The sequence below is a fragment of the Aspergillus wentii genome (assembly GCF_001890725.1).
Source record: "Aspergillus wentii DTO 134E9 unplaced genomic scaffold ASPWEscaffold_3, whole genome shotgun sequence".
NCBI classification, from domain to species: Eukaryota; Fungi; Ascomycota; class Eurotiomycetes; order Eurotiales; family Aspergillaceae; genus Aspergillus; species Aspergillus wentii.
Window position 1 is genome coordinate 2,780,537 of NW_024467834.1, and position 21,071 is coordinate 2,801,607.

A 21,071-nucleotide genomic window follows, 5' to 3' on the forward strand; every position below is an offset into this window, starting at 1 on the left:
TGGATCGCGATGGCTAAGATCCTCCTCGCTAACGGAGCGAATATTAACGCGTCCGTCGTGAAATCGTGCAAGAAAAAGGCCTACCCGGCTATACCAGCGGCAGCGCAGAAACAGAAATGAAAAATGGTCGAATTCCTCCTCGCGCAGGATGGCGTCGATCCCAATGTATCCGATAGTACTGGCTGGACGGCACTCCACTGGGCTGTACATTGGAAGCATACCGAGATGGTCAAGGTGCTACTATCCACCAAGGGGGTGGATGTCAACGCGCGCGGATGTAGAGGGCTGTAGGCCACTGCTTCTCGCGTGCAACAACAGAAATACAAACATAATCAACATTCTCCTCGACATGCCCGGAGGTCAGGCCGATGCTCGGAGTGTACATGGCGCTTCGCCTTTATCTGCAGCTGCGCGCCGGGTGGATAGGTTGTTTATGAAGAGATTGATTCAAGCAGGGGCGAATCCCAACCGAACAGATGAAGAGAAAAATCTGTCATGGGATTTATTCTGGAAGTCTCTGGCTCTTCGGACTAAGCTGGAGTTGACGATTCCGGAGTCTTTAGATGATGGTGTTTGCCGTCTGGAAATGAATAAGATACTGCGATACCTTGAGAGGGTTGATATCCGGCGTAATTCTCTTCAAATTTTTGGTGACAAAGCTTGGTTTTGAGTGTATTTATATTTAGTATCATTATAATGGAGTTTTAGACGGTATGGAGTAACTGTTCAGGGTCTACTATAGGAGGCTCGCGATGTTTGACCTTTTTGGAAGTATCCACAAATCTTCACTAGTTTTACTTTATAAGATATCTTATTAGACCCCAATGAGTACGGACTATCTATAATAGTAATTATTATTATTATTGTTATTATGATGATGATGATGATGAGCATAAGAAATTGTATGGATGCGCTATTCCTAATCTGGCCATTCATCGCGATGTCTCCACAGTCCATCTATACGAAGACTGAAATTAGGATAAAAGCAGATATAAAATCTCTCATTCTCGAACACATTCTTCAACCATTTCTCAAATTATATCCATACACTCACAGTTAATCATGCCTCCAACAAATACCCAAAAACACATCGCCATCGCCGAAGTCACCATATTCGCACTCATCCATGTCGTCCAATTCATCTCTAGATTCATGCAGGAATGGCGATACTGGCATCACGATAAAGCCAAGAGGCCCCTTCGCTGTGTGCTTTATTCCTGGTTTGGGTTGATTGGACTGTTAGCGCAGCGTGGGTTGTCCAGGTGGGTTGTATTTGTATATTGCTAACTGGATTATATCAGTTCGAATTGCTGGTTTCGCTCTGGTGCTTGCGACATCCACACCGAGCAAGTCGATGTTGATTGCAGAGACCGTTCTGCAGGGTATTGGTCTTTCGCCGTTGTTGTTTGAAGTGAGCTTTATCTTGCTGCGATGGTATGTCTTTCTTTCCCTGTTCTCACTTGAAGCCCGGACTAACAAGCAAAGTGGCCAATCCGGACGAACTGGCCCAGGAAACTCGAGATACCCCAAACCAACCCGCTTCATGCTCCACTTCTTCCGTTTTCCCATATTCATCGCCATCGTCCTAGTCATCGTGGGCAGCTGCGTCGACATCCGTCCCTGCGTATACGCCGGCTCAGCCATCCTCGTCACCGCATTCCTCTTCGTGTGTGGTATCGTGGCTTGGTTCGCCGCGAGACTTCGGAAAGACCTCTCTAGTGCTGGTAACCATGCCGTGTTGCTGGTTCTGGTAGTGCTCCCTTTTTTGGCGGTTAGGGTTGTGTATTTCCTCATGGGGCAGTATGGGTCGGGTAGGTTTCATCCTGTTCATGGTGATGCGGACATCATGGTTGGAATGGGGTTTGTGATGGAGGTGGTTATTGCTGTTTTGCTGTTGACGGCACGCGTGGTGATTGAGCCTGTTTGGCCGGTTGCTTGTGAGGTTGTGGATAGCTGTTGATCTAAGGTATTAGAACTCCTAATAGAATGTATCATCCAGTAAAGTTCTGCGGTCGTAACGCGGCATAAATCTTCGAAAGCCGTTTCAACCGACCTTCAATCCACAATCTAGTCGCGGGATCAGCCACCTCGAATGCCACTCGCAAAGGAAATGCCATCCGATATGGCCCCAGAAGTCCACTGCCGTTGTATTCGACCGATTTGCAAATCTGGTCTCGGAAGTAGATTACCATGGCTTGGTGTTGTCCAGGATAACCACAGGCTTTGAGTATCTCGTGTATAATCACCATGTAAGAGTAGTAGCCGCAATGGATAGAAGCGTTGTTTACATCCGAGTATATAAGAGCCGTTGGATACAGCGTGTCGTCTGAGGCTGTGAGGGTCTCGGTTGGAGGAGAGACTATTCGAGAAAACTCGACATACCATGCCTCGATCTTGCTTTTCATGTCGAGAGCTCTTTCCAGGATATTTGACATTCGTAGCCAACTATCTGGACTTATGGGATCTGCCTCCTTTAGATCATAAAGTTTGTGCACGAGACTTGGAGCGAATGTGAAATATGCAAAGAACTGTTCTATTAGGTGCTCAAAATCAGCAGATAAGCCCGTGTTGAACGGTTGCTTCATCACGGCATGCCAATCACCGGAGGTTAAGAAGCATTTTTGGCCGGAAAAGAGAGAATGCATCACCTATAAGTATTAGCATATCATATAGATACTGCTATATAAGCAGACATACAATCAATCCCCGGGCAGCTTTGAGCAAAGTATTATCAATCTCATTCAAGTAACAATCACGCCCCCTCGCTTCAGCCAGTTGACTTAACCCCTTTGCATGCTTCATCCATGACTCTGAATCGTGGGTATTGGTAAAGAGCTTTCTAGTCAGAACCTGAACAGCTACAGTTGCACAAGCACCTACCTCATACAAACACAACAACATAACAGCGCAAAAGATATCCGAAGAAAGACCCTCAGTGGTACTCAACGACGCCTGAAGCCGGTTCAAAGCCTCCACGTACGTACACCGCGCATACCGGATCATTGAATCATTCCGAGTCACATTCCCAAAATGATAAACGGTGAAGGATTTAATCGTGGCATCCAACGTCCGATTCCGGCCGTACATGGACGGAAGAAAAGTAAACCACCGAGACACGATAAAGGCCGAGGTTGCAGGGGATGGGCGCGAGAATTCGTCAATCAAAAGTCCCAGACTTTGTAGGACGTTCAGGTCGGCGGATATCAATGACGAGGGTTGTTGGTCTCGTTGGATTAAAGACTGATGATGATTGTCTGAGTCGTTTCCCGAGGAAGTCCTCCCCTCTGAGTCAGGGCGTCGACGTCGTGTCCGATGAGGCTTGCCTGTGACGAATTTGAAATTCCGATCATATCCTGGACAAGGCTTGCCATACGTTTCACATCTTGCGCATCCAGGGAGTCTCTCGTCACACTGTGTCCTGTCAGCATCATGCCGTGGTCATGAGATAGGGGATGAGGCACCTTGACTCGCCGCTTGACGCAGAGTGAGCAACCACTGCTCCTGGCGACCATTTTGAGGCAAATTTGATATTATTATAGCATCCGAGACATGATGATAGACGGTGGATGAGGATGAATACGAGACGGATGTCGGCAAAAGTAATGCTCCCTGACTAAGCGTCCCAGAAAATATACCAATTCAGCGATACATGGAAGATACAGATACTACGATAGAAAGCATTGTTTATACTTGAATATCCAGCAGAATTATTACCTCATTCGTGATACTCGGTTGAGTACTCCGTAACTGTCATGAAATATTTACTAATGCCAGCTTGCGCCATCCTCTGTTGTATGTAGATACATTACCATATATCCGTGGAATCATGAAACGCTTATTATCAATGCCAGATATTCCAAATCATTTCCAACGCCCAGTGTATCGTCATATGCCCAATCAGTTGTATATAAACAAATATCACACCACCATGTATTCTCCATCTGCTCGTTTGGCCCGCATGATATGGTGCCATCGGAAGCCTTGCCTACTAGGGGCGGATATCTGTGTCGAGGTCGCTTCACCCGAAGGCCAGCTACCAGGGTATCCCGATGTGTACCCCATATGGCCATGTCCGTACGCAATGCCCGTGGGACTGGACCTCGCTCCGGTGCTGCTTTCTCCATCCTCGGCAGGATTCTGAGTCCATATCTTCTCCAGAAGTTCGAGGCACGATAGGTTGTTGAAGAAACCCGAGTCTTTGGATATGTCTTTGCAGCGTTCGCGGATAATAGTGCGGTGATTTTCGAGCACGCACTCAGAACCAGTGATAAAGAGGGGCCACAGTAGATATACGTCGGATTGAACGACGGAGATATGGTGTATCGCTACATGGACAATGTTCTGAATGCGGGGGTCGCTGGACGAAAGGTCTGGGTATGCTAATCGTTCGCTGTAAAGGATTGCACAATGACGGAAGGCTTCAGATGTATGATAGACATCCTCGACATTTTCCGGTGCCACAATATGCTGGGAGATTGGTGAAGAGGGGGGTGATATGTAGGCCTGATTAGGGGTGACTCCAGAGTTCATGGAAAATGGAGAGAATGGTTGATCATTTGGCGGGACAAACCGCCATGACTCAAGCTTTTGTCGAAGAGGATACCACTCGGTCCAGAAAGCTTGAGACATGGGCTGCCTTTCCTGGTCATGAGGGCGTGGCGGGGTTGATATAGGTAATCCATTCATGCTAAATGTGCCCATAGCGGACAGATTACCTGAATATTGAGGGTAGGCCATTAAAGGGGGAACAGGGACCGTGGGCATAAACGCATCGTGAGGCGCTGGGCCCGCCACCGTCTGATTCTGGCTCAGTAGATTCAAACGACCCAGCTGTGCAATCAATTTGAAAAGTCCCGAATCGCAGCCAGCCAAATTCTCCAGGGGCCATTCTCCATCCGACAGAGCGGCGACATCCAAACATGGCCCGCGAAGCTGAATCTCGCGGTCATTGGTAGTTGCCGTCATTGTATCGTACCAGGTGAACATGCGAATGAACCATTTGAGCTCGTCTGAAACTTTCTTGGAACCACGCAACCTCATGGCCAGCAATCTGGTGACCCCCGCAAAATGCTTTTTAAACTGAGCCACTCCTGTGTCACAGACATAAAAAAGACAAAGAATTAATAGGGTCGCCAGCACCGAATCCGCAAGCATGCGTTTGGGATCTGCCAGTTCGGCATTCAGAGCGTTAACAGCCTTGATTCGGTGACGCCACTCCCCCTGGACAAAGGCCTCGGAGATTGGGAGACCATGTCGTTCTTCAAAGGCACCTTCTGTCAGTGCACGGTGAGCCAAAGACGACATACGAGCCGGAAGTGTCCTCTCGGTCGACATTGTCTTACGCTCCCGTCTCTGTCGTAAGTTACTAGTGGAGAGAGTTGCAATAGCTTCCTGAAGGGATTCACTGTCCTCGGCCAAACGAAGAATATGAGTGCGAAAAGGATTAGTTGGAGTGTCAAAGGCAACTATCATCGGTGCAATGACCTCCGCATAGTAGCTGATTAGGTATCTGAGCCGGGGAGTGCGCCCGACAGATCTTGCCAAAAGCAGTTGAGAGTACGAAGGGGAATGGCCTGTTGCCCACAGGGGAGAGCTCGCGGAGCTTTGGCTAGAAGGCGACAGAGTATAGCTGTTCTGTGTGGAATCCTCATCCGATTCTTGCGGCTCAGACGCATAGGTTTGTAACGGCCATTGTGGCACAGACGGCTGCGTCGGCTCGTACCAGGTAGAGGTCAAAGCAGTCGATGGGTTAGATGGAGTTGGATAATGTTCCACAAAATGGTCCCTGGGCGATGGAAACACTGGAGCGCCCGATGGAGGTGTGATATTCCCATGCGGGTTTGCTTGGTATAGGCTTGGATGGCTCAACGGGGGTTCAGGCGAATAAGTCGTAGGGATATTGGACCAGCCTTGCGGGTACGGCGTACCCGCCATCCACGTCGTAGTCCCCGAGCTATCAGAACCTGGCGATGGCCGCTGGGGAGGTGGAGGAGCGACCGTAGCAGAACTCTTGGAATTGTTATTAGACCCCGTCTGATAGCGACGGGGTTTAGAGGCACTCCCTCCAGCTGGTTGCGCCCCCGACACGGGAGTCGAGAGGCCCCGCAGTTTCCCCCGACTGGCAACTCCCACTCCCCAGGTCAATGTTGTCTTGTACCCTGAGCATTCTCCTACTCGATCTAAGCACTGCGAGCAGTACGGGCGCCGGCGATCGCAAGCCGTACCCTGTTTGGCGCAGGTAAAGCAATCATCAGCCGCGCCGCTCACAACAGTTCTCTTGCGTCGTTTTCGGGGCGCGGGAGAAGTAGTCGACGGAGCCTTGCGGGCCTGGGGTTTGGAAGTCGACTCCATCGGACTATTCGAGCTGATAGTATCATGCGTCATCGTCGAAGGCCGATGGCGGTAGTGCGGAGGTGACCCGCGTTGCGGGGTCCCATCGACTCGGACGGTTCGAAGATAGACAGAGTAGGTTGGAATAAAGATGACCAGGGATGATTCTGTGAAGAGGAGATGGAATGACGGGATATATACACTAAGAAGAATAGGGGAGGGGGGTAATTAATTAAAAGGTTAAAAATAGGCGGAAATCGGAGACGGGGATCAGTCTGGGTTAGAGGGAGACGTGAAGAAGGGTGAAGAAAAGAAGTGAAGAAGTTGGAGATGGAGCAGAAGCGGAGGCTGTGAGAGGAAGTACTAAGTACCAACATATGGATGAGCGACACTCCGCGGCACTATCCGCCAGAACAGCAGCAGAGTTTGGCTCGAACGAAGTTTGATTGCTCTGGAGTCTCCAGGGGATTTTGCAGAACGGGAGGATCTATCTGGATGGGACTCCAGGATGGTTATTCATCGCGGTGACCGGTCATCCTGAGGGTTCGGGGTATTACTGCGAGGTTAGCAGCGCTTAGCAACATCGTCACATCCCCTCTGTCACATTGCCATGAAACCTGAAGAATCCCGAACAAGACAAGATGAAGAACAGAGCGACAAAAGAGGCCAGACAATGCCATTGATCTGGATAGGCCATGCTATCGCCATCGGGTTCTCTCCCGCGAAGATCAACGCCCGCTCTCTCCACCGCACCAAGTGGCCCGTCGTGGATTTTTCTTCTGTACGGAGATTCTCCGTGGTTGCAGTTGGTTTTGATGATTTATTTAAGAATAAAAGACTAACGAGAGTTTATTGGATGACGAACTGTTATTAGTAATTGTTCTGATCTGAAACTGCTATTGATGCTGTAGTGGTGGTTAGTTAGGTGTATCAGGATGACTTACTGCTTCAGTGTTTTAGAATAACACAGACAAAGATAGATTTAGATGAATGGATATAGAAATGGATAAATACTTTAGTCTATGGATATATATTATCATTGCTTGTTCTTATACAGAGTGCTGATTGATGATATTTCTTAGCCTGTCTATAGCTGCAGGATGACAACATCAACACCACTTATCAAAGAAATTAAATCAAAAATAATCAGCTTCTCTGCTCATACTCATATTGCACTCTTTATGGTCACCCTTATTCAATACAATAATATATCTCATCCCTTGACGCAGATCTTCTGCTTCGCTTCTTTTTTAATCCGCCACGTGAAGGGATCTTCTCCTGTTTCGTCTTTGCCCAGACCAAAAGTCTCCATTCGGCACGCGACACCTCGTTCACCACCACCATGCACCGGTTTCTCTAACTACCTCGCCAATTGAAGTCCATTCTATCGAGGCCCCTTCTTCCTGTTACCCTATGGGACTTCGGTCCTAGTCTGCATGACACGCAAGCGACCGTTGGCAAGACACAGCGATCGGATGTCCCGCTAAATTCATCAGATCAGGCAGACTTCATATACCCAAGATATTCCCCGTCATCTTAACACTCGATCCTCCATCCTACACAATGCCTGCCTTCCGCCCGGTCCGTCTAAGGTCAATCCTTCTTGCGATGGGAGCCGTGCTCCTCATCTGCTCCGTCTACCTATACTGGACTCCGACAACAGCCACTGCCTCCGTCGTCCCTAGTACGGCCTTTGAAGTTCCCCTTGCTGAACGCCAAAACGCATTCTGGAAAGCCCTCAAGCCCATTCTAGAAAGAAACGCTCCCAACTGCCCTCCCCCCGCTCGAACTGGCGATGCGGGCGCCATCCCGTTTAATGCAACGACGCCCAATGACCGACCTGACTTGATAGAAATCCCCGCTGAGGATCGCACTGCGATGCAGGAGGCACATGAAAAATTCATACGCGAGGTCAAAGAATCCCGGAAATTGCGCCCGGTGCATACTCCCGGGTCAAAGGGTCTGGTGTCCACCGCGGGGGCGTCATACCTGCCGGTGTTTCTGTCGTCGCTGCGAATGCTTCGCCGGAAAGGGTCAAATTTGCCTGTTGAGGTGTATATGAAGGATTCGGGAGAGTACGAGAAACGCATATGCCAGAAGATCCTTCCGGAGCTCAACGCGCGATGCTTGGTTCTCTCCGAGATCGTGGGGGACAACGCTATCGAACACTATCAGCTAAAGATCTTTGCCGTTCTCTTTTCCTCCTTTGAGCAAATCCTCTGGATGGATGCGGATTGCTTCCCCTTAGATAAACCGGAGCTTTTGCTGGAGACAGAACCCTTCACTTCTTCTGGTCTGGTTACCTGGCCCGATTTCTGGGCCTCGTCCGCCTCTCCGGCCTACTTTGAGGTCTCCAAGCAAACGGTTCTTAGCATGTCGGCCCGGCAATCGTCGGAGACGGGTGTCTTTTTGGTCTCGAAGAAAACCCATTTGCGTACGCTGCTGCTGGCTGCCTACTACAACTACTACGGACCGTCGCATTACTTTCGACTGCTATCTCAAGGGGGACCTGGAGAGGGTGACAAGGAAACCTTTCTCCAAGCGGCTTCTGCCCTGGGGGAACCTTTTTACGCAGTCAGTGAGAGAGTCCAAGCGATCGGTCATCCGAAAGAGAATGGTGAAATCTCTGGGTCTGCCATGGCACAGTCGGACCCAATAGAAGATTATGCCCTGACCAGTGAGGGAATATGGCGCGTACAGGATGAATCTGCCGGCAAACCCCCTCGCGTCTTCTTTGTTCATGCACACTATCCCAAGTTCAATCCCGGAGAGCATGTTTTTGGGGAAAGTTGGGAAACGAAGCCAACCCTCAAGCCCGACGGGTCGCTTGGGAGAGCATGGATTGCGCCAGATGATATTATGCAGCGGATGGGCTATGATGTCGAAAAGGAGTATTGGGAAGAGATCAAGTGGGTTAGCTGCAACCTGGAGAACGAATTCCGGTCCTGGAAAGACATTCAGGGGATTTGCCAGAGGGTTGAAAATTATTGGCAAACTGTCTTTGCGGAACCACATGATGACGACCCCAAGTTTACAAACGACGCCTAAACTGGCTGATTTCAAGTTGAAACGAAAAGCAACAATGCCGCACCAAAGGAGGTGCCTATGCAGTCACTATGCCTGTGATGAACACTGGACAGAACCAGTTGGCATGCTGTTTACGAGACGACGACCTTGCAAACAAACCAGCATTTGTATAAATTTCCGTTTATATGCTGTACATAGTACATAACCACTACTTTTAATATGATAATGAAAGACTGGAAGAGGTTATTGTGATTCGTAATAGCCCATGATCGTTACAGAATTAGGTACTTTTCTATTGTACATAGTCACATAATTTATTTGATACCCTTCTCGTGCAATCTCTGCTCGTCTTCCATCTGCAACTCCCGGTCAATCTTGGCTCCCTTGGAGGGTTCGTGGCCGTGGTGAACTGCCTAATGAATGCATTAGCATATTTCCTCATAAAATGAGATATAAAGATAGCATAGTCAACATACAGGAGCAGTGGGGTTCTTCTTGCTCAATTCCGCCTCGGGGTCATAGTGAGAACCAGAGGCAGTTGAGGGTTCATCACTTCTTGACTGGGCAGCGAGTCTGTTGGCGATGGAACGGTCGTCCTCTACTTTCGTTAGCATTTTGTCGTGATACAGTGGAAGAGTGCGGGAGATGACATACTCGAGTCGATGTTCTGGTGGCTATGTTTCTGGCCCTCTTCGTAAGGAGCACGGTGCTGAGTCTCGGTCTTGGGAGGGTTGCGCTGGTCGCCAGCTGCGTAGAAGGCGCTGTTACCGATGTGTCCGGGGTGACCCATTTTGATGGATGATGTGTAAAGGATAAAGGATAGAGGATGAAGATAGAGAATAGAAGATAGATAATAGAAGAGGAGATAGAATGATTATTTGCTTGATGAATAGAAGGTTGCGAAGCTGGTTGAACAGCAACTATATAATCCATCCCAGGATAGGAAGTGATGTCATCCTGGAGTCACTGAGATCATACCCAGTGGGGCGAGTTGCAACCAGTATCTGGGAACAGTTGGGAATCAAAGAAAAGAAAACTGGAGAATTCCATCCTGGATGACATATCCTGTTTGCAGGTTTTTTCCTTGGTTTTATCATAGAGAATCAGATCGAAGTATTTTGATCGCGTGTTGATCGAGCTTGCGGTGGGTTTTTGGTTGGCGGGGGTTTTGTCATGGTGCATGTTGATATGCAAAATTCTTGATAGAAGCTGAGATGAGAACATCATGTTTCTGATTTCTGATTGCTGATTTTTCAGATGATTCTAGACTTTCTGCCTTGATTGCTGAATGGCCAATGATTTCACTGTCGATGGTCCCTGATCCAGCTGTATGGCATCATGTGGTGACATCAAGATCTCACTGTCTATAGACAAATGGAGACTACTGTACTACTATGTTTCTTGTGTCTTCGATGATATTCAGGTAAAATATCATTTCTTTCTCATCAACGTTTGGCTATTATGCTATTTCTCAGGCTTAGCATTACTCTATCTCTCTACCGAGCATTAACTACCTGAATCTACACCAATTGGTGTATACATGTTTATTTACCTTATGCCACCTCTAATACTGCATATCATATGGATTGATATTCAAGATATACTGAGAGCATTGATATATTGGATGAACTATTGTTGAATACTAGAAACAGCCAAAGCCAGATATACTGCACTTATACTGCAGACTGTAAACACTTTCAATCAATGGCTCATTCCATAAAGGCTATACATGGTATATTGAAATCGTGAGCATTGCTAAGTATGAATGGCATCAGCATAGAGCAGACTCAGCTAACGCCGCTCAATCCCCGCACTCCCCTCATGAACCCATCTTATTTCAACCTCTAAACTCTTCATCCAAGTAAAGAACACATCAACAAACAATACCTATCATAACTAGGTACTTACTAGACATATAATCACATCTAAACTGCCATCAACACATTACATCTACACAATGGCTTCCACCCCCGCGGTTGAACCCCGCTTCCAACAGCTCTTCCAAGACCTCGAATCGCGCTTCCAAGCTACCAATATCCCCTCTGACAAATGGTACATACTTGCCACGGCCACCATCGTCGCCGGTCCAGATCCCGAACGCGCAGATCAATTATATCTATCCCTGATCAACCGGCCCGAAAACGCCACTTCCGACGCCCGCCAGGCTCTCGTGCGCCGTATGCGCGAGGCGCTGTTCAAAGCCGTCCAGATCGTCGGCGTCTGCAAGCCCATTGAAGCCATTCTGGCTATCAGCAAGTTCGAGCGCGAGGAGGACAAGGATTACAGCGCCACCCGCAAGGACTGGCAGTGTGACGAGGCCAACCACGAGCGGGGCACTAACTGGCTGCAGAAGCTGTATGCCGGCAACACCGCGGCTACGCTGGACTTATTCCGTGCTCACAAAGACTTCGCCTGGTTGTCGACTGAAATCACGTATGGGTTGTATCTGTCCGACCGGCAGGTGTTGGATGATGTCGATACGCAGATGGTGGTGTTGCCGGCTATCATGAGCCAGAACCTCAAGAATGAGACCCATTGGCATATCCGGGGAACGAGACGATTGGGACTCTCTAAGGAGGATGTCCAGGTGGTTTGGGATTGTATTCAATTGGTGGCCAAGTTTTTCGGGGTCAAGTTGGATAAAGTGCCCACTGTTGAGGCTGTCGAATATGATGTTTGATTGAGATCACTGGGTTAAAATATATCGATATATAGCAGTAATTGAACAAGATTATCCTTCATATCAACAATATCTGGGTTTATAACCAAATACGAACCTCTTGTTCTCATCAAAACGATCACTATCGAATGCATCTTTGATAGAACCGAATGCGGTTTAGCGAGGGGCGTCGGAGCAACTTTTCTCGACGCCGATCAACGATGAAATATTGCGGGAGAATTTCCACCGCCTAAAAAATAGACCAGCCAACAGACACAGACAACAATCTCGTCACTCAGATAATCAAATCACAATGGTCAAAAGGAAGCAGCTCAAGGATGGCGATGTCGAGATGGCGGGCACCGATCCCACCGTCGGGGAAGAAGACAGCGACGAGGTAGCCAATATCCATCCTCCGCATCCGCGGCGCAAAGCTAACCACTGAGATGATGTGTAGGATATCGACATGGTGAATGTGGAATTTGAATGGTTCGACCCTCAAGAGGTTGATTTCCACGGCCTCAAGAACCTTCTTCGACAGCTTTTCGATGCCGATTCTCAGATCTTCGACATGTCCGCTTTGGCGGACTTGATATTGTCGCAGCCGTTGCTGGGTTCGACGGTCAAGGTCGACGGTAATGAATCGGATCCGTATGCCTTTTTGACCGTTTTGAACCTTCAAGAGCACAAGGTATGTATATCCTGCATATGTGAAAACATGTAGTAGAAGTATGGCAGAACTGACCATCCTAGGATAAACCCATCATCCAAGAATTGACCACCTACCTCCAGCGCAAGGCCTCGTCCGACGCCTCCCTCTCTCCCTTGTCGACTCTCCTCTCTCAGACCCCCATCCCTCCTATCGGTTTGATCCTTACCGAACGATTGATCAACATGCCGTCCGAAATCGTCCCCCCGATGTACAACATGCTCATGGAGGAAATCGCCTGGGCGCTTGAAGACAAGGAACCGTACAACTTTTCACACTACCTGATCGTGTCCAAGAACTACGAAGAAGTCGAGTCGAAATTGGACCAGGAGGATGCGCGCCCCCAGAAGAAAAAGAAGAAGTCTGGCGACAAGGTCGAGCGGTTTTACTTCCACCCTGAAGATGAGGTGCTGGAGCGGCATACAGTGTGCTCGGGAGCGTTTGAATACACGCACAAGCATGACGACGGCCATTCCGACTCGAAACGAGCTTTCCAGGAGCTGGGTATCAAGACCGGTGGAAGTTTGATGTTGATTGAGGCTCCCAAGTTTGAGTCCGCTGTGAAAGATCTTACTTCATACCTCCAGCCTTCTGTATAAAGAACTGCCATGACTTATTGATGAAAAAAGCAATTGATTATTTATTCCTCATTTTTCAGCATCCACTGTTCATAGATGGTCTATGCGCGTCGTTATGCCGAATTCCCATCATTCGTCAAGGCGTCAAATGCATTTCGTTTCTCAGTTCTATAGTTTCATATATAGTTATAAAGACAGTGCGTTAAAAGGTTATTATTCCCATTCGGTTCCCTTCAAGCGCTGCATGAGATATTCAACCTCCACCACCTTGGTCAGAGGGATGACGCATTCCTAAATGGTGTTAGAGTAACCCGAAGTAAGAAATTCTGTCACTACTAAACTCACCTTATACATGGCCACAACCGCATCGACATTGATCTTCTGACCCGATTCCTCAGGGAAAGCAGGATCAGTGCCGTAAGTCTTGGCCTTCAACCCCAGTCTCTCCAGGACCTTCTTCTCAACCGCAGCATTGGTAATGGCGGCATCGATCCCCTCGCGATCCTCCGCCTTGATCAATTTCACAAACTTCTCAGTCTCTGACTGAAACTTGGACTCGGCCACAAACTTGCCAAAGTGAATGCGACGCGAGAGCGCCTGCAAACAGTTAACATCGCACGTAGCAGCCGATCCGTAGTTCTCTTGTCCCTCGCCACGATCCTCCCGTCCAAACTGGGGGCAGATAGCCGGGATAATCTCCTCCGCGTAGCGCTGCTTGATAGTCTCGTTCACGCACACGTCATTGTCGTGCAGAATCTTAGGGTATTCCAACGGCTGCAAGATAGGTTTCTCGAGCACATCGGGGAAGAAAGCGTACTCGTCGGGCGATTCGTAACGTCGAACACGCGACTGCAGACGTTCCTGTTCCCGCAGCAAGTAATCCAGCAAGCTCAGATCACTGCCGGGGATGGAGACACCGCCGGGGACATAGATGGTCTTGTTATGCGGGAATTGAACCCGCTCAATCAGGTGGAAGGTGATTGTATCCTCAAGGCGGCTGTCAAACCCGAGGTTGTCAGCAACTGGACGGAAGTTGCGTTCTGCGGGGGTAACCCAAACGCAAGATCTACCGAGTTTGCGCGCAAGGGAGATACTAACATTAATTGGAAGCGGATGTTGGCGAGATCCAAGGCCTTGGAGGCGTTCGAAAGATCAATGGCGGTGTCCATGGTGTTCATCCGTAGTTGAAGGATCGCTGGTGCTGATTCTCACTGTTCTTGCGCCGTCTTGGGTAGATGTTCGCAGGATGGCGGGGAGGCCGAGGAGGAGAATGCCCTCAGCCCAAAATTGCTTTTTCTATCATGGTCGTATATATTCGTGACCATTCAGGAAAGTCACCCAGAAGAGTCTTATATCATTCTGGTCGATTCCAACTCTTGCTAGGATCAATAATAGAATAATTACTATAGGCGAAATGGAATAACCATCAAGGATTAAGTAAGGTCCTGTTATCGCATGGTATTGTGGTATTATTGGAAACAGGACGGCTGACAGCCTCCTTCATTGGCACACATCGCCTGACTTGGGCTATTCCCAGCAACTCGAAAGAAACTAATTATTGCGAAATCCCCCGCATCGTGAACTTCGATAAGGCCTAACTAATGCTTACTACTGAGATGGATCGACAGTTATCAAGTTGCAGCTGAAAACATCCACTCGCTAACCCGCGGTAAAATTACAGCTCGGGAACACGGTAATCCATCGCGTGCAACTCCAGACCAACTCTCTCCAGCAAGCCGACCAGGTGCCGAAGACAATTCATATTAAGCCATCCTTGTCGGTCAGGCAATCCCTCCACTTCGTCCTAACCTCCAGACAAAGCCGTATGGGTCTTTAAGTCTCCTGGGACGTTCTTTGTCTGGCCGGTCTCATGGAGAATCACCGCCGCGATGAATCGCCTTCCGGTCTATCAGATATTGCTGAGCAGGACGGTCTATTGGGAACCGGCTTGACGGTAAAGCGCAATCTTCTTCTTTGATTATCCTTCTTCCCGAAATCTTACTGATATGTCTTTTGTGAATCTAGACTAGGCATATCGAGGCTTTTGGAAGGAAGGTCACATCAACTGCCGGGCATTTGATAGGACCGCCCGAGGAATCTGGAAGCAACGGCGGTCACTATCACAGTGCTATGGTCGACATTCACCGCGAATTACGACGACCCAAGACACAGCGCAAAGTTTTCTCTTTAACGCAAACCACTCCGACCGACTTGGTCCGCTCCAAGCTCTATACCTCCGAAATTCAATCGCGGGCCATCTCCTCTCTCCCCGACGACCTCCTGGCGAACATCCCTGAAGACTCCAGCTCATACTCGTTGTTTGAAGGTTTCCAAGCGACTCTCCCCGAGGATGAACGTGAATCGAGAAAATCCCACCGGAGGCGCAGCTCGAAAGGCGGAAAACTGCTCAAAGATGGCGAGAAGGACGCAGCGCTACCGCCCACTGCGAGTGGATTGAAGCAGGACAGGGAGAAACTCAGTCGCCGATTGAACATGATGGGTGTTCGCAAAAATATGTGCAGTGCGGAGATTCACGAGATTGATAACAAAATCGCCAATCTTCACAACATTCGCAAGATTGTTCTGGATCGGTTGGCTGGCTTGGAAATGGATGAAGCGGGATTGGAACATGAGCGTGGGTGACATTTTGGCTTTTCTCAATGGAATAGCAAGCGTCTGACTTTTTTGGGACCAGTGACCGAGATCGATAACAAATTGGAGGATATTCCAGACGAAGAGCCAGAGCCTGCAGCAGCGGCCGCGACTCCCAAGTCTTCCGAGGCGAACGATGATTCCATCATGTCTGAAGATGCGGCCATGGATGCCTCTTTCATGTCCGAATCGATTTACCAGAAACTGCCTTCGCCCTCGCAGAGAAGCTTAAGGCACAAGTCCAACAGTACGGTGTTCTCAAACTGCGTCCGATGGGAATTCCTGGCTAATAATTGCTCTAGGAAAACGATCTATGCCCATTCTACACGAACATTTCGCTCCCGGATCACCAATTAAAGAACTCGAAGCCCACACCGATGTAGTGACCGCCATCGATTTTGACTACCCCTTTGGAACTATGGTTAGCGCATCGTTGGATGACACAGTGCGAGTCTGGGACCTTAACACAGGTCGATGCGCAGGATTCTTGGAGGGGCATCATGCTTCTGTTCGCTGTCTACAAGTCGAAGACAACATTGTGGCTACGGGTTCCATGGACGCTTCGGTCCGACTCTGGGATTTGAGTCGCGCACGACCTGTGGAGAGGAGCAACCGAATTGGCAGAGGCCAGGAGGAGGCAGAAGAACACTTCGAACCTAGCCGTCCCTCGTCATTATCTGCCTCAACTTCTCTCAGCGATTGTCATGTATTTTCATTGGAGGCCCATGTCGATGAAGTGACAGCGGTTCATTTCCGGGGCAACACTTTGATTTCCGGTTCAGCAGACAAGACTCTGCGACAATGGGATTTGGAAAAGGGCCGTTGTGTGCAAACGCTCGATGTTCTCTGGGCGGCAGCCCAAGCATCAACGCTGGGTGGCGGCGACACGCAATGGAGACCGTCGGGGCGCGTACCAGACGCATCTGCCGACTTTGTCGGGGCAGTTCAATGCTTTGATGCTGCTCTGGCTTGCGGTACCGCAGATGGCATGGTCCGTCTTTGGGATCTTCGGAGTGGTCACGTTCATCGCAGTCTTGTCGGCCATACTGGCCCTGTGACATGCTTACAATTCGACGACCATCAAATGATCACGGGTAGTCTCGACCGCAGCATTCGAGTATGTCATTCTCATATTTACGTTTCATTGAATTATTCTGACTCTTAAACCTAGATCTGGGATCTTCGAACAGGGTCCATCTTCGACGCATTCGCGTACGACAAACCAATCACCAGCATGATGTTTGACTCGCGAAGAATCGTGGCTGCAGCAGGCGAAAACGTGGTCAAGGTTTACGACAAGGCTGATGGTAACCACTGGGATTGTGGTGCCGGACTTGGTGCTGATGAAGAGGGACCGTCCCCTTCAACCATCGATCGAGTACGACTCAAGGATGGATATCTCCTCGAGGGCCGAAAAGACGGCACTATTGGAGCATGGACTTGCTGAGCGATGAACATACGAGGAACGTTTCTCAATCTTGTCTATCATGCATGCTTATTCTTGTATTCTTCCGCGACTTCGCGACTATTGTATACTATTGGATTTGATATAGAAGCGAAACTACTGGCGATGTGGCTGGGAGGACCGTTATTATCAAGTAAATTTATCATCTTTCTTTGTATTAGGTCCAAGTAGAATTCTTAAGAGACCTAACATTCCTGGTCAGGACTGGGATGGAAACGCGTTTCGTGGTAAACCGCCTTGGGTGTAGAAATCCCATCACGCCGTCTTCCACTGAGTCAACCTGATACTTGAAAGAAATCCACGGAGTTTAAAGCGTGAAACATAAATAGAAAAGCAGTGAACAAAGCGAATCGACAAAGAACTGTTCAGGATTGTTGATTCTCGACAGCCGCCAAGCCTCTGCAAGACGACAAAGAAAAAGCAAAGAGCCATTTTAAAACCCATCTATAATATACAGTGCCCACCGTCATCATCCTTTTCCTAAAAACCCATTTCATCGAGTCTGATCTTCTTCTCTGCATGCCATGCGTGGTTGGTAAATGAAGCCATCGCGATATCGTGCGGTACAAGTCCAGCCACGCCTTACCCGATTTGTCCACTCCTCCTACTGCCACGGACGGAACTGCCAGTTGCGCGCCTCCATGGGACCATCTCTCTTCGCTCGACAACACGGCAAAAATCCTCCATTATCTATGCTAGGAAGCGTTCGTATTCTCGCTGTCTGATACATACGCTTTGCGACGGCATTTCTTAACCGAGCATTGGATTAAAGTGCTGCATTAGAGGCCGCCGACTGGTGTTGATCCTGAACCCGCCGCCGCGTCTGCTTTGGCGCGCCGTGTCTTTTTTACCCCGACGAGGGAGGATTATCACCAAGTTTATCCAGGCTTGAATTCAAGGAATTTATTTGAGGTGCATTTTAATAGCCTCTTTCTTTTTCTCGATCTTTGACAGAAAGAAAAGATTTGGTGTTGCGACAGCCATATCGTGCCACTTTTTTGGCATTTCTTGACGTCGAATTTACCAAAACAAATCCAGCAGAGAAGACATTTCAATTCACTGTCTTGGTCAATACAGGCACTGTTATCTTTCTGCAAAGTGCCACGCTTTTCTACTTCTTTATATCATCTTCGAGAGCATATCCCAGGCAATTACAGATTTCTGCCTGAGGCTGCAGCAGTTTGAGATATCATTTTGAATGCAGTCCAACTCCTGATTGTCTACAGTTGTAAGTATAGGCCCTTATTTTTAGGATATAAGCAAGGATTCCCGATGAATCTATATATCACCTTTCCTTTCCGAGAGCCGTTCGGCTAACATCGTCTTTAGCTTTGGACAAATCTGGGAATATGCCTCCTAAACGTGCCTCTACCAGGCGTTCTGGGGCCACCCCTAAGTCAGGAGGAACACTGCCGTTTTCTTCCAGTCCAGCGGGTTTGAATCCTGTTCTGCCAAGCGTTCCTATTAAACGCTCTTCTGAATATGGCTCGTTAGCAACAGCACAGATGCCCCGCGGGATGAGTGCTAGGCCCAGTATGGGTCTGGCTGAAATGGCCGAATCTATCGATGTAGGATTGAAGAACGCTCAAAACCGAGATTTGGCAGCTGCGGGCAAAACAAGGAACACGCCTCGTAACACCCGTTCACAGAGAAAATCAGTCTCTGCTAGTGTTTCCCCGACTCGCCGGAGGGCCAAACGTGAGCCTACTCCTGATCAAATGCAACTTCTTGACTCGCTACGAGATGTCACTGTTTCACCAAACCCTGGAGACAATGCCAGCCGGCCTGGACGATCTACTCCGACGCCTACTCCCCCTATCCCACACGCTCTTTCTATAGCTTCAAGCCCTGCCCCCGGCTTTCCAAATTACCCATATTTACCAACAAACGAGCCCCTATATCCCTCTCCACTTCAGCGACTTGGATCCCCAACCCAGCGTAACCTTCCGCTAGGAAGTTCGCCCCAGCAGAATTTAAATTCTGTCGATAATGAATCAGTTATCTCATGGGGCGTTGAACGCGATATCCACGAAGATGATCTACAACGAACACGGTCGAATAGATTCTTCGAGGAGGAACAGCGAAAGAACATCACCAAGCCCCCACTTCGACCTTCGGGCTTTGCTTTCGCCCATGAGACTATTGAGGAGGAGGAAGAGCCTGATTCTCGGTTATCTATAAGAAACCCACCTTCGCCTTCACCATCACCAAAGCCAAGTCCAAGACCCCAGTCCCAGCCAGCGCCTCAACCTCAAGTTCAGCCTCAGCCCCAGCCTCAGCCTGAACCTGAACCTGAGCCTGAGCCTGAGCCTGAGCCTGACCGCGATCTCGAACCCGAATCAGTGCTTCAAATAGAGCCACAACCGGATCATCAAGCAGAACCCCAATCTTCAACAGCCCCCGCAAAGACGATTATTCCTCAGAGTAGTTTCCATGAGACCTCATTCCGCGATTCGTTCCGTGAATCACTCTCTGCTTTATCAGAGCAGTCAGTGGAAATAGGAGCTCGATCATTATCAAATATCTCTTCCTTTTCGTTCCGAAAAGGCCCAGCTGCCAGAACAGTCATAATGGTGGTTTTCACAGCGTTGTCTCTTTTTACCGCCTATTTCTTCAGTGACCACATATCCAGTATTGCCCATGATATTGGTTCCTCTCTTCCCTTCGGTCGGCCCACGCCTTATATCCCCTTGGACTCTACTGGTCTAGAAGCTGTCAATAGCCTTACTAGGCAAGTGTCGAAACTAGGCTCACAAGTTTCATCCTTGTCTAAGGAAGTGGATCTGGTTAGATCAGATGTTGATAACATGCCTATTCCAACTATGGAAGTTCAGCCGATCCCCGTTCGCAAGCAAACACCTAGGATCAACTTTCTTACAAGAGGGATGGGAGTCTTAATCGACCCCAAGACAACCAATCCAACAGTCGGCAAACAGATGAAATTCTACCAGGCGGCCTATCTAAAGCTGTTCGGCTCTCAGAATCATGGCCCACAGCCACCTCTTGCGGCTTTGACAAGCTGGGAAGATGTTGGTGATTGCTGGTGCAGCGCTCCACGAAATGGCGAGTCGCAGCTCGGCATACTTTTAGGGACCAATATCGTGCCAGAAGAGGTGGTTGTTGAACATATACCGAAAGGAGCAACGCCAAACCCACAACTTGCGCCCCGGGATATGGAGCTGTGGGCGCGATTCAAAATCATTAAAGATGAACCCACTACCGCCGACCAACCAGTCGCCTCAGACTCAGACTCGTGGTTATCTTATTTTTCTTCGCCTGAACCTAAGGAATCATCCGAAATGGATAAGCTTTCTGCGCCCCCTGGTCAGCTTTCACTGCATGAGGCAATCATGAGCGTCGTCGGGCAAGCTTATAAAAATGAGCCGGAAAGTGCGTATTCAGATGATCCTCTCCTCGGAGACTCCTTCTACCGCGTTGGACGGTGGACATACAACTTGCACGGCGAGAATAATGTGCAGGAATTCAGCTTGAACGCCATCATTGATCAACCCGACATCCGAGTGGACAAGGTGGTTTTCCGTGTCAAAAACAACTGGGGTGCTAACAATACATGTCTCTATCGACTGAAGTTGCATGGCCATGCATAGGTCTATAGTACTCAGTCATCTACGCTCGCTTTCTTTGTACGCT

At 48.9% G+C, this 21,071-nt stretch overlaps 12 protein-coding genes across 12 annotated transcripts; 8 read left to right on the plus strand and 4 right to left on the minus strand.

Annotated features, from left to right (window-relative positions):
* The first annotated feature begins 45 nt into the window (after nucleotides 1-45).
* Nucleotides 46-861, plus strand: ASPWEDRAFT_450226 (uncharacterized protein). Its single transcript, XM_040836422.1, has one exon. It carries the CDS (start codon nucleotides 149-151, stop codon nucleotides 668-670), a length of 522 nt encoding a protein of 173 aa, XP_040691035.1. The 5' UTR covers nucleotides 46-148; the 3' UTR covers nucleotides 671-861.
* ASPWEDRAFT_182244 (uncharacterized protein) lies at nucleotides 823-1,960 on the plus strand (the record flags this gene model as incomplete). Its single annotated transcript, XM_040831910.1, has 3 exons — nucleotides 823-1,249; nucleotides 1,302-1,434; nucleotides 1,486-1,960. The coding sequence occupies exons 1-3, from the start codon at nucleotides 1,063-1,065 to the stop codon at nucleotides 1,958-1,960; spliced, it is 795 nt and encodes a 264-aa protein (XP_040691036.1). The 5' UTR covers nucleotides 823-1,062.
* Nucleotides 1,961-1,991: 31 nt separating this feature from the next.
* On the minus strand, nucleotides 1,992-3,512 carry ASPWEDRAFT_170845 (Zn(II)2Cys6 transcription factor domain-containing protein; the record flags this gene model as incomplete). Its single annotated transcript, XM_040830688.1, has 4 exons — nucleotides 1,992-2,648; nucleotides 2,698-2,835; nucleotides 2,881-3,411; nucleotides 3,462-3,512. The coding sequence occupies 4 exons, from the start codon at nucleotides 3,510-3,512 to the stop codon at nucleotides 1,992-1,994; spliced, it is 1,377 nt and encodes a 458-aa protein (XP_040691037.1).
* A 406-nt stretch (nucleotides 3,513-3,918) lies between these two features.
* ASPWEDRAFT_108510 (uncharacterized protein) lies at nucleotides 3,919-5,934 on the minus strand (the record flags this gene model as incomplete). The annotated part of the gene is made up of 2 exons (XM_040827996.1): nucleotides 3,919-4,033; nucleotides 4,079-5,934. 2 exons carry the CDS (start codon nucleotides 5,932-5,934, stop codon nucleotides 3,919-3,921), a joined length of 1,971 nt encoding a protein of 656 aa, XP_040691038.1.
* Nucleotides 5,935-7,317: 1,383 nt separating this feature from the next.
* Nucleotides 7,318-7,800, plus strand: ASPWEDRAFT_449874 (uncharacterized protein). Its single transcript, XM_040836412.1, has one exon. The coding sequence runs from the start codon at nucleotides 7,431-7,433 to the stop codon at nucleotides 7,704-7,706; it is 276 nt and encodes a 91-aa protein (XP_040691039.1). The 5' UTR covers nucleotides 7,318-7,430; the 3' UTR covers nucleotides 7,707-7,800.
* A 93-nt stretch (nucleotides 7,801-7,893) lies between these two features.
* On the plus strand, nucleotides 7,894-9,378 carry ASPWEDRAFT_108348 (alpha-mannosyltransferase; the record flags this gene model as incomplete). Its single annotated transcript, XM_040827978.1, has 1 exon — nucleotides 7,894-9,378. One exon carries the CDS (start codon nucleotides 7,894-7,896, stop codon nucleotides 9,376-9,378), a length of 1,485 nt encoding a protein of 494 aa, XP_040691040.1.
* A 293-nt stretch (nucleotides 9,379-9,671) lies between these two features.
* Nucleotides 9,672-10,147, minus strand: ASPWEDRAFT_107169 (uncharacterized protein; the record flags this gene model as incomplete). The annotated part of the gene is made up of 3 exons (XM_040827868.1): nucleotides 9,672-9,770; nucleotides 9,834-9,955; nucleotides 10,012-10,147. 3 exons carry the CDS (start codon nucleotides 10,145-10,147, stop codon nucleotides 9,672-9,674), a joined length of 357 nt encoding a protein of 118 aa, XP_040691041.1.
* Nucleotides 10,148-11,163: 1,016 nt separating this feature from the next.
* Nucleotides 11,164-12,093, plus strand: ASPWEDRAFT_39047 (uncharacterized protein). Its single transcript, XM_040835020.1, has one exon. It carries the CDS (start codon nucleotides 11,315-11,317, stop codon nucleotides 12,035-12,037), a length of 723 nt encoding a protein of 240 aa, XP_040691042.1. The 5' UTR covers nucleotides 11,164-11,314; the 3' UTR covers nucleotides 12,038-12,093.
* Nucleotides 12,094-12,329: 236 nt separating this feature from the next.
* Nucleotides 12,330-13,324, plus strand: ASPWEDRAFT_170850 (protein-transporting protein BCP1; the record flags this gene model as incomplete). Its single annotated transcript, XM_040830689.1, has 3 exons — nucleotides 12,330-12,413; nucleotides 12,474-12,707; nucleotides 12,770-13,324. The coding sequence occupies 3 exons, from the start codon at nucleotides 12,330-12,332 to the stop codon at nucleotides 13,322-13,324; spliced, it is 873 nt and encodes a 290-aa protein (XP_040691043.1).
* Nucleotides 13,325-13,516: 192 nt separating this feature from the next.
* ASPWEDRAFT_67608 (chorismate mutase ARO7) lies at nucleotides 13,517-14,472 on the minus strand (the record flags this gene model as incomplete). Its single annotated transcript, XM_040838921.1, has 3 exons — nucleotides 13,517-13,594; nucleotides 13,649-14,369; nucleotides 14,402-14,472. 3 exons carry the CDS (start codon nucleotides 14,470-14,472, stop codon nucleotides 13,517-13,519), a joined length of 870 nt encoding a protein of 289 aa, XP_040691044.1.
* An 856-nt stretch (nucleotides 14,473-15,328) lies between these two features.
* Nucleotides 15,329-17,402, plus strand: mdv1 (WD repeat-containing protein; the record flags this gene model as incomplete). Its single annotated transcript, XM_040827879.1, has 4 exons — nucleotides 15,329-15,938; nucleotides 15,999-16,202; nucleotides 16,258-17,072; nucleotides 17,127-17,402. Coding segments are annotated over 4 exons (1,905 nt in total), but the record flags the coding sequence as incomplete, so codon positions are not given.
* A 1,367-nt stretch (nucleotides 17,403-18,769) lies between these two features.
* ASPWEDRAFT_50582 (uncharacterized protein) lies at nucleotides 18,770-21,028 on the plus strand (the record flags this gene model as incomplete). The annotated part of the gene is made up of 1 exon (XM_040837461.1): nucleotides 18,770-21,028. The coding sequence occupies one exon, from the start codon at nucleotides 18,770-18,772 to the stop codon at nucleotides 21,026-21,028; it is 2,259 nt and encodes a 752-aa protein (XP_040691046.1).
* Between the last annotated feature and the right edge of the window lie 43 nt (nucleotides 21,029-21,071).